We start from the raw sequence: 11043 nt of genomic DNA on the forward strand, positions 1-11043 counted from the left end.
CCGTTGCATGACGTGCACCACCCTATCAGTCCCTTAGGAAATGGCGTCATAAATATTTTTACTTATAAATGAACAATAAATTCTGCCTTCAAGAGTGGAGGTAGAACATAACCAGTGTGGCCTGGCTGTAACCATTGGGCCTACTTCCCCAACCCTCTTGTCAGGATCTATTCACATTTCCCGCTGCTGCCTCTGCAGAGCAGGGGTCATTTGCCGTGGCTGCTTCTGCTTGGCTTCTTGGCCCAAGAGAAAGCGGGGTTCCTGCAGCCTCAGCCATTTGGGATACCCCGGGGTTTTCCCTTACAATCCTGGGTAGCTCTTTCATGCCTCCCTCCTTCTCCCCAAGGGCCTCAAGAGAAGCCGGAGCCAGTGCCCCTGGAGAGCCGCTCTTGTGTCCTCATCAGGCGGGACTTGGTCGCCCTCCCTGCCAGCCTTATCAGCCAGATTGGGTATCGCTGCCACCCAAAACTCTACTCAGAAGGAGATCCTGGAGAAAAACTTGAACTCGTGGCAGGTAAGGACCCACAGGGGCAGGTTTTCCTTATGCTTATGGACTTGTTGCAGTAACATGGCTTAAAAATTGTAAATATTGTAGAACTCCTGCAATTCTTTGTTTCATTAACAAGGGATCTTTTAATTTCTGCATGATTTGGTGGGGTTTTTTAATTAAAAAATAAAAATAAAATAAATTTAGAAAAGATAAATTGCAGTGAACCAAAATGTAGAAAATTTTGCTTATAAAATTAATCTGACCTAAATTTATTTTGTTTATAAAATTACTTTGTTATTTATGGTAATATTGTAAATGTGATATCTATTTAAGTAGAGTCCCCCCCCCCTTTCTTGTCTTTCACTTCTGAGAACAAATATAACTTCCTTGGATTCTTATTTCATTTACTTTACATTGTATCTGTGAAAGCTGTCTTACATTTTTCTAAGCTTTGTTTATGAAATGGACTGGCCACCTTGGTGTCCACCTTCCCTGAGCAACTTCTCAGTATTTAGGTGTGAAGGGAGTTTTAGATAAGAGACCCCAAAGAGCTAATCCAGAGCATTTTCCCCTTGTCAGGCCTTCAGTGGGGGGAGAAGAAAGGTTGCCTCCCTGAGAGAGCAGGGAGTAGAGGTGGGCAGGGCCAGGGCGCCCTCACCTGGCAGGAAGAGAATGTGCCTTTACTGCTGGCCATTCCAGTAAAGAGTGAAAAGGCTGGATCTTTTGCTGGGGGTAGTGATCCTGAGGGATCTCAGGACCCTCCCTTGGGTTGCCACGATCAGGTCACAGACAACTCCTTTTCCTGCTGCCCAGGTCACTTCTCTGAGGTATGTCATAAGTCTTTGCTGCTTCAAGATGATCTGAGTCAGTATTAACTGCATGCATGTTTGTGTCCTGTTGTACACCTTGCAGAGCAGAGCTGGGGGTGTGACTTCTGGACCTCTTACTTGCTCTCTCCTGTATTGCTGGAAGTTGGACATGATGACCCTTGGGGTCCCTTTCCACTCTACAATTTTATTATTCTCTCTCTCTCCACCCAGGCTCCGGTGTTTACATCACTCGGGGGCAGCTGATGAACTGCCACCTGTGTGCAGGTGTGAAGCACAAAGTTCTCCTGCGGCGCCTGCTGGCCACGTTCTTTGACAGGTAGGACACAAAGGAAGGGCCCGTCCTCCTAGCTCCTCTTGACCCAGCCGGCTTCTGAGCTGCTGCCTGGGAGCCAAGTTTGGAGGGAGCAGGAGCTTTAAGTGATGGAAGGGAGGGAAATTACCCATCGCATTTTGCTTAATGGGAATTAAAAAATGGGTTTTTAATTTGTCTGTCAATGGAGGTCAGATGTTTCCTAGTAGAAAACATAAATGTGAGGATGTGGGATTGTGTCCAGTGCTAGTCCAGTTCAAAGTAGACCCACTGAAGTTAGCAGACATGACTAGCTTAAGTTTGTTCATTTCAGCAGGCCTGCTCTGGTTAGAGCCCTTCATGTCTGTCTTTACCAATTAGCAGAAATAGCTAAACCCTGCCCTGGGAACACTACACTGCAACACAAAGGGAAACCAGATTAAGATTAACAACCATGCTGGGTGGAATTTTTGTGTGTGTGTGGATCCTGTGCATTTGCACATGTAAGAGTCTGAGGTGGCTGTACTCAGCACTGGGATGAAACCTTCAGGGGGTTGGCTAGAGGGGGAAAACAGCCCTCAGCCAGAGAAAGGTTTAGCCACCGCTGGGAGCGGAGAGATCTTTGAGCGGGGAGATCTGGGACCATCTGCATATGGATCCGCAGGTCGAGGGCAGACAAACCACTTTCATTTTGCTGTTCTTTGAAGGAGGTGCAGTGTACACAAATGCTCATAGGTGTAATAAGACATCACAGAGCCTAAATTGGACACTGTATGTCAACACATTTGGAAATACACATGGTAACAGATTTTGTCCCTTATCCTAGAATCGCAGAATGAGATGCAGACGATTCTTCAAATAACTGGTGTGAGCATAAATATGTATATTTAATAATTCCTTTAAATGGGCTGACGTGTCTACTGGCAAGTGAAAATTCTCTTGCCTCTTCTTATCAACTAGTATTTGCACCATCTACAAAGAAATAGCTTCCAGAAGTTCTTGAAACTGCATGTCTCTGTAGGTCTGTAGATTTGGTTAGTCAAAGAAACGGACATGTAGGTTGACATCTCTGTTGTGCTCCCCCCCCCCCAAAAGCTGGGGGGTTTATCCAGTGTAAGTAATTTGGAATTGTGTTCAGTATTTATAATACTATGAAATACCTTTTTAAAAATTTTGTTCTTCGGCCATGGTGAAGATTCCTTAATTTCTGCTGATTTGCAGAGTGAGCTTCAACAAGCCACAACTGATTGGTTTGTATTATCTCCTGTATGAGATTTTTTCTTGGGGGGTGTACCTCTTTGGGCTTCTGCTTCTCCCTCTCTTCTCCCCCCACCCATTCCTCCATGGAAGCTCCTTCAAAGTCTGCTGCCTGAAATGGGCTCTTTCCCATGCTTTGGATCCCAGCTGTGGGTTTTCTTTGAATGTGCTCTTGAGATTCTGCTTCCCACTCCTTCCCGGGACAGGAACACACTGGCCAACAGCTGCGGAACTGGGATCCGGTCTTCCACAAGTGATCCCAGCAGGAAGCCACTGGACAGCCGGGTCCTTAATGCTGTGAAACGTAAGTGTGGAGAGGAAAAGGAGAAGGAGCCTCTGAGGGTAGATGGAGAGCTATTCGGTTTATTTTACATCTTCCTTTAGTTGTGACTCCTGCCTTGCAGGAGGTTGGACTAGAAGACCTATGGGTCCTCTGCAATACTGTAATCTACAATTATAATTAAGAGACTCTTGCTCTACCGACTGAGCTACTCTATTATTCTAAGGGGTCTGGATTCAAATGCTCCTTCTAAAAAGACACCAAAGCTTTAAAATCCTGCATTTTGGCGTCAGAACCCTGTTTACTGCCTTTTTGAAAAACTGTTTTTTATTAAAGATTTTATTGGGTTACAAAGGTACATACGTTATCTCTGTTTTCAGATCATAAAGTCCTTTCTACAGGGCAGTTCTATTCAATGTGAGACAGTAATGTTGTAGACAGTATAAGGTTGGGGGAGAAGAGAGGGGGGAATGTTTACTGCCTTTTGTATGTGCTGACAAAGTTTGTTTTTAAGTCAAGGCATGAGAGGGAAGATCTTTGAGTCATGGGAAGATCTTTGAGAGGGAAGATCTTTGAGTCTGTGGCCACAACAGATTTTCTCTCTACTAAGCTATTTTGTGGCAGCCCCAATTGGTTGAGCTCCTCCTGCTTCATGAAATGCTCATTGTCTCATGACAGCAATGTGGAAAGAAGCCCCAAACAGGGGACCCTCTTTAGAATGTTGTCCCTGGTTGAAAGGGCAGGCAGAGAGGGGTGTCAGGGAATTTGGACACTGGCGGAGCCAGGCCAAGCCATGTTGGCTGAAAAAAGACTGCTGAGATGTCATGAGCCAGAAGGGGCCAGTCGGAAAGTCACTTGGGAGGGCGGTGCTGGGAGGGAGAAATTTGCACTTCAACTGTATCCTCAAGGCAACTTGCAAGAATTAAATAGTTCCACTAGCAAATTAAAATGCAGCAGCATAAATCTGATAAGGACAAATGAGACCAGATGCATGCAGAGCCAAAGCAGAGGGTATGCTCTAAAGAGTGTGTGCAGTTTTGCTTCGGAAGGCGGGGAGCCTGCCTGGGCTTCTTTAAAAAGAAGGGGAAATTCTGCCAAATGAAACTTCTACCACTACAGGATTATGTCCTTCTGTGCAGCTCTTGAAGGACTTGGAGGCTCTCTCAAGGTCTGGACTTGGGAAATCAAGGCCTGAAAAGCAGTGTAGGGTTAGGGTTCGTGACTCTGGCAGCTGCATGACTGGGAGAATTGGCTCTGAAAGGGGGATGAGGAGAGGGAGGCCTTGAGTTGAGCAATGCCAGAGAGGCTCTCAATAAGTACAAGTTGTTTGTCATCCGCAGAGGCTGGGTCTGGTCTTCTCTGTGCTTGCTTGCTAGTTTCCTACCAGCCGGGTAAGGTGTGATTCAAGCTGTTGAATGCAAATCTGGAAGCGTTCAATCTTTCTTTCTTAAAATAGTGAATAATTCACAGTCTACTATGGGACCTTCCAGCACTGTCTCCTTATCTGTGCTGGATGTTACGAATCTTGTAAAGGCGCCTTTATGCAATCTGTAATTTTACGGCCATTGTTCCTGATGCTGAAAAAAAAATGTTAAAACTCTTCCTCTGTTGTAGCTAAAACACCCCCTTGTCTTTGCAGTGTATTGCCAGAATTTTGCCCCAAGTTTCAAGGAGAGTGAGATGAACGTCATCGCAGCCGACATGTGCACTAATGCCCGCCGGGTGCGGAAGCGGTGGCTGCCGAAGATCAAATCCATGTTGCCGGAGGGTATGGAGATGTATCGGTCCGTCATGGGCTCCACTACCAGCAGTATCTCCCTGGACCCTGAATTCCAGCCTTCCGCTGCTCAGATGTTCGAACAGCGGATCTATGCGGAGCGGAGGGGGGATTCTGGAACCATTGTGGCACTGAGAACTAACACGGTCACTGTGGATCAGAGCAACAGATCCAGCCAGCTGTTTGAGCCGAATGAGCAGGGGGAGGGAGCCAGTTCTGTCATCCAGGAGTCTGCTGGCCCAGAAGCAATGGCTTTGGAGAGCCACAGCACCACACCGCCTTTCGAACAGGGCCCATCTGGGTCCACTAGCCGGCCGGAGACTCCGGCAAGACGACCGGAAGGCCCCTACGGAGGAGGAGGAGGAGGGACTTTGTGAAAGAGCCAGGATCATGCTGGGCTTGACCAATGAGGGATCTCTAATACTAAAGCTGCTTGCATGCATTATTAATACAGAAAAAAGAGAAATGTGATCAAACCATTTACCTACTGAACTGCTACTGTTGCCTGAGAAAAATGTGATTTTTATTCTGCTTGTGTTTAAGATGGATGAAGGAAATATCACATTCGTTATACTGTAAGCAACTCTAGGCCTAAGGCAACCTACTTACGGAAAACGGAAATGAACAAACCCCAGGCTCCTTTAAAATCAAAAATCCTGAGGTTTGTCTAGAAGGCAGTAGGATTTTGTTTCAAAAGAGCTAAGCGATATTCCTCTCCCCCATTCATCCTCTTCCTCCTCCACCACCATCCTCAGCCCTCCTCTTCCTCTTCCTCCTCCTTGTGATGGGGCATGTACGGAGAGGGGAGGGGGCAAGGAGCTGATGGAGGATGAGGAGGAGGCCTTGCTGGGGTTGGCTGCTGTAGGGTGAGGTTTTGGTTTGGTTGCTGCACAATTCCATTGCTTGGACCTTTTGTTTGACTTGTGGACAGGGAGGATTTTTTTCAGGCACATTCCACTAGGAATATATCCTGTGCAGGTACTGTTGGGACGAAGGGACATTTTTGCCTGGAAACTCCACCGGTGGCCAGTGCTCAGGATATTTGCTGGATGGAAAGCCTTAATTGCCCTTTTTCTTCCCTTGATGGTGCCCCCTGCCTGGTAGTGGCACCAGGGCACCACACTTTCCTTTGTGTCCCCCTCAGGCAATGGCTTCCCCCAGAGTTTCTTTTCTTTTCTTTTCTTTTTTTTTTTTTAAGGTGAGCCCAGGGCTCTTTCTGGCACAGCAGAAATGATTTGAATCAGGTTGGGCACATGACACCATTTGTGGGTGTCATGGATTTCGTCCTGAGGAGTATTGTGTTTGTCTGGGTGTGTGGCTGCACAAAACATTCCAGAATGACTCCCATGATACAATTTGGCCTGCTCTTAGATACAGGGGCATCTTTGAGCTTCATTTTGTTTAATGCTGAAATTTTGCTGGCAGAGATGGTGAAAGGCAAAAGCTGCTTGGGCTGGGCAGAGGTGCCCCCCAGGGGGCTAATACTGAGGGCCTCACTCTATCCTGATGCATCTCATGGGACCGGGGAGGGAGGTTATTGTTAGCATTGAGTGGTGTGTTGATGGAGGTGGAATATGGTAAGGCTCTACTGGGCCAGAGTGTGGGCTGCAGTTGCTGTTCTTGGCATTTCTGAAGGCATTTCTGAAGGAGCAGACAGGGAAGAGAAAATAGATCAGAGGGAGAGGAGAGAAGGGAGTCACTAACTTGAGAGTTTTGTGGCACACTTGGCCAGAATGGATGTTTTTGGTGGCTGTCCAACCCTACCCCAAACCCTATTGTTCCTTTTTAGGAATCTGTGTTTTCCTATTTAATCCCACTCTTTTTTTTCTTTCTTTTTTTTTTTTTGAGAAGGCTCATGTAAAATATGAGAACAAGTTTTTCATTTCTGATGGCTTGAGCTGCTTTGTCTGGTAGGGTGTTTCTTAGAGGGGTACAGCTCAACTTTCACATCTGAAAGGTGTTGGGTGCAGAGCGAACTTTGGCCAAAGGAGAACCAGCATGTGTGCAAGAGGCAGAGCAGGTTGGAGTGGGATCTGGGCTGGGGAAGCAGGCAGGCAGCCTAGCTTGCTTTTTGGGTGGTTGTGTGTCAGGGGGAGAGCAGCCTCATTTTTGCTGCACTCAGTACCTCCCCCTAATATATGTCGGACAGGCGTGGCAGAGGAGAGAGTAGGGGGAAGCCACCATGGCCCGACTGGGCTATTTCATAAATGGAAGGGCAAAGAGGCCCCTTCTCTGGTCTCTGGTTGGATGGCCGTTGCAGGGGGTTGCCTAGATTACCCTTGGGGGTCCCTTTCCTCTCCACAGTTCTATAAGGGAAAGGTGCTTTTGCTCTGGGATCTGCCCCTTTTCCAACTCCAAAATGGGTCCTTGGCAGCCATCCCCTTAGCCGTTCTAGAATGGTTTATCCCAAGATTCAGTCACCTTGATTGAAACACAGGAGCTACTGGAAGGCCCCCACCTGGTATGTGAGAAGGGTGTGCTGCTTAGGAATCTCTCGCCTTTCCTAGCCCAAACCCTTCTTGATGTAAGGGTTTGTCTCTGCTTTTCTAGGCAGGATCCCTGTGTGGGTTTCTGGGAAGGGACCACAAAGAGCAGGCTCTTGAGGGGGGAGGGGAGACATACTGAGTTTGGGGGGATTTTTCAGGTGCAGAAAGCTCAGGACAGTGGGAGCTTCTGAGAGCTCTGCAATGGGTACTTTATGAGCTCCAGGTGAGGCTCTGTGCTGGAGCCAATGGCATGAGGTGTTGCGGGGTATACTCTCTTCCTGGGGGTTCCTCCCTTTGCCATGTGACCATGGAGGCTTTGGAGGGAGTCCTTGCCTTTGGCCAATATTTGAAACTTCATTCTGGGCCCTGAATAAAAAAACTGTGGTCCCTGATCTGTACCAGTGCCACCCCACAAAGGATTAAAACCAGCTGAGCACTGGTGAAGTGGATGGGTGAGGCCTTGAGGAGGGGAAGGAGAAGCACCAGGAGGCTGAGCCAACTGTCTCCAGCCTTTTTCTGGTCTGGGATGCCTCTGTAGCTGCAGCTCAAGCAGGCCAGTGGCCTATATAGTCCATCCTAACCTCAGTGCTTAACCAGTTGCCTTTTACAGGAAACTTGCAAGCACTGCCCTTTCCCCTCATGCAGTTTCAAGCAACTAGTAGTTGGCCTGGTACTCCCACAGGTCCTTGGTACCCTTGCCCTGTGTGCCATAGGGAAGGCAAGGCAAGGCTTCATCCGGGATCTGGCATGAAGCCCTGGCAGTTGACTCCACACCTTCAAGGGCCTAATTCTGCATTTGCAGGTGAATGAGAACTTTTTGTTATCAGAGTGAGCAGTCGAGTAATGATCTGCCCTAGATGGTCCAGTGAGTAGGGGCAGCTCTGTGGGCAGTGACCCCCCCCTTCTGTATCTTTCCCTGAGTCAGTGGTAAAGGGGGATTGGGTCCATGAAATATGATGGTATCAAACTGAAAGGATTACTGCCTTTCTTACCTTGGGTCATTTCCTCTTCCAATTGCATACCCTACCCAAAATAATGGTGGTACAAAGTGCATCCAGGAGCTGTTCCACCTGCCCCTGGCCCCATGATGAAATGACCAGAACATAAAGAAAATACTTGAATGGCTTAGAAAAGAATCCGAAGAGAGTGTCGCATTGCACAGTTAAGATATATTTTTATACCGAGCACAATTTCATGTACATTTTTATTTGGAGTTTCTTTGTTTGTTTTTACTTTCTAGTAAAAGAGAGAGAGAGCGAGAGAGCTTTAGGTAAACTTGAAAAAAAATGTGAATGGTTTGTTTTTGGGGAGGGGGGCCTTCCTTGTCTTCTTGATGAGGATGAGCATTTGCACTAAACCAGATCCGCATGTGGAGGCTTAAGGGCAGATTTCCAAGACGTATCTGTGGATCGTGATTGTCTCCTCCCTGGTGGGAAGGAAGAATGTCGCAAAATAAAAGAATGTAAAGTGAGAATGAAGCCCAGAATGATCGGGATTTCCTGAGTGCCTTAGCCCTTTTTGGATCACTTGTTTTCCATGCGGAGGGGACAGAGAGGGGGGGAAATGCCAGATCAGGAGGAATGCCCCCCGCCCCGATTTCCCCCTCTTTGTTTACAATAATGCTAGAAATGTCATGAGAGTGTTTGGGAGTTGCTTTCTGACTGTGATGATGCATAATGTGAAATGGAAACGGCATCCCTCTAGATCTTAAAAATAAAATAAAAATGGAAGCAGAAGTATTTATGGTATGTCTGCACCTCTATTCTTAATGCTTGACTGTTAGCAATATTACATGTGTATATTATATATATATATATATTAAAAGTTATATCAAGCACCTTTTTAAAGAGAGAGAAAACCGAGTGAATTTAGTGGTTGCCACATCATAGTATAAGAATTGAACCAACATTCCCACCCCCTCCTTTTCTGCAATGGAAACATCCCCAGATTGCAGTTGCTTTGTAAATTAGCCTGGCTTCTCCGAGGTTTCTTTACCTAACCCTTGCTCAGAAGTGTGCAATTCCAGGGTTTTTTTTCACTCTAAACCAAAATTTGGAGCCAAAAACAAGACTCGGATTTTTTTTTTCCAAGAAATCTGATCTCATTGCAAAGGTGAGACCATGTTAAGCCATAAGTCCTGTCCTTTTGTCTGCTCTGAGACTTCCCTGACAGTTATTCTCTTCTTGCTCCAACTGAAATGGCCACTAATTCAACCCTCAAGTTGCCAGAGATGTTTGGCTGTTCCCCACTTTTTCTTACCTGTCCTGGGAATCCAGTTTGGAAATGGGTTTTGCTTAATTGAAGAAATTCTTCTTTCTCATTTTAATTAAGTGCTGGAAAGCATCCTGGCTAGAAAGTTTAGCTTTTTTTGTAGGATGCTGATTTGCCAGGGTGGATAAAAGGTGGTGACTGTTTTCTCACCTGGTGTGGCAACCTTTTCTGGTACTTCCCATCACTGAGGAATTGTGACCCTCTTGGTGACTTCTCTTTCCTGCATCTTCTTCCTTGCAGCATTAAATGGAAAGAGGAAAAGCAAATTGGTGCCATCCCCACCTGACAGGGCAGGAGAAGGGGGGAGTCCTAAAAAGGGCACAGCCATTTGGGCATGGTGCTCTCCGGGGGAAAGGTGCCCGGGGGAGACGGGCTGCTTTACATGTAATCATCTTTGCCTGAGAAGAGGCCCTCTCTGTGATGTTGTCTTCCCTGAGCAGCAGAGTTTCCACAGTTGTCCAAATGATGCAGCCTGTGATATATGCTGTGCATTTTGACCATATCTCCTGTGGCCATTAAGGGATCCCTAACCAGTCTTAAAGGGCCAGGCCTTTCAGTGTCACTTTTACAGTGCTGCTGTGGCTGCCCATGGAGGGTTGTGGTCAATTCACTGGGTGCCCACCTTGGAGCAAGGCAATCTGTGCCTCTGCCAAAGCTGGCATGAGAGGAGGGAAAGAGGGATCCCATGTGTTGTCCTTGCTGAAGAACTTACAATCTTCTGTTTCTTCCAAACGTCCTTTTTGCACTTTTACGTCTGAGGTGGAGGGGAGGGAGCCCAACCTTGCAATACTATTTTTAAGACTCAAAAATGATAAAGTCATAGCTAAGCAAGAAAATGTATAAATATGTTTAACTTGAACCTTTGGATTGCACTTGATTCAGATTGTGTGCAGATCCTTTTGAACTGCCTGAGAGAAAAGTCTTAAGAGAGCAAAAGGGTTTCTCTTGGAGTCTTTATCAAGAGTACCCAGTAGTACTGTAACTCATGACTGTTAAAAATAAATGAAAAGTTAAAAATCCCAGCGCTAATAGGGGAGATTTTGAAGTGCTTTGGAGTTGTTTCAGCCACGCAAAGTTTTGTTTATTCTCTTTGTTATTTATGTGCCATCCCTCAGCTTGAGACTGTTACAGCCATGGCTAACACTATAGATTCAGAACAGTGTCAGGTGGCTGGGCGGGGGCGGGGGTAACATGGGGGAGTGGCTTCAAGATGTCTCTTCTTCACAAGCCCCCTTCCAAGAGTTCAAAGTATGGTTGTAGCGCTTTTCATATAATGAAAAATCCATGGAAAAATGTGATCATTAATGATGAAAATGCTTTGTAAAATTCACATTTACAAAATAATAAAGTAAATAAAACCATG

The 11043-nt window shown here is 46.4% G+C and overlaps 1 protein-coding gene across 6 annotated transcripts in view; it reads left to right on the top strand.

The window, feature by feature from the left end:
- Positions 1 to 11043, top strand: part of NACC2 (NACC family member 2) — a 63540-nt gene extending 52497 nt beyond the window's left edge. For 5 of the 6 annotated variants that reach the window (XM_080990025.1, XM_080990022.1, XM_080990024.1 and 2 more), the window contains exons 3-6: positions 347 to 514; positions 1531 to 1636; positions 3073 to 3170; positions 4786 to 11043. In XM_080990025.1, coding sequence (XP_080846151.1) covers positions 347 to 514; positions 1531 to 1636; positions 3073 to 3170; positions 4786 to 5300 — 887 coding nt within the window. In that variant the 3' untranslated portion in view covers positions 5301 to 11043. The remainder of the gene's footprint in view (positions 1 to 346; positions 515 to 1530; positions 1637 to 3072; positions 3171 to 4785) is intronic. The other variant, XR_013981473.1, reaches the window with a different exon arrangement.

This window comes from Podarcis pityusensis (genome assembly GCF_964106645.2).
Source record: "Podarcis pityusensis genome assembly, chromosome: Z".
Classification (NCBI taxonomy): Eukaryota; Metazoa; Chordata; class Lepidosauria; order Squamata; family Lacertidae; genus Podarcis; species Podarcis pityusensis.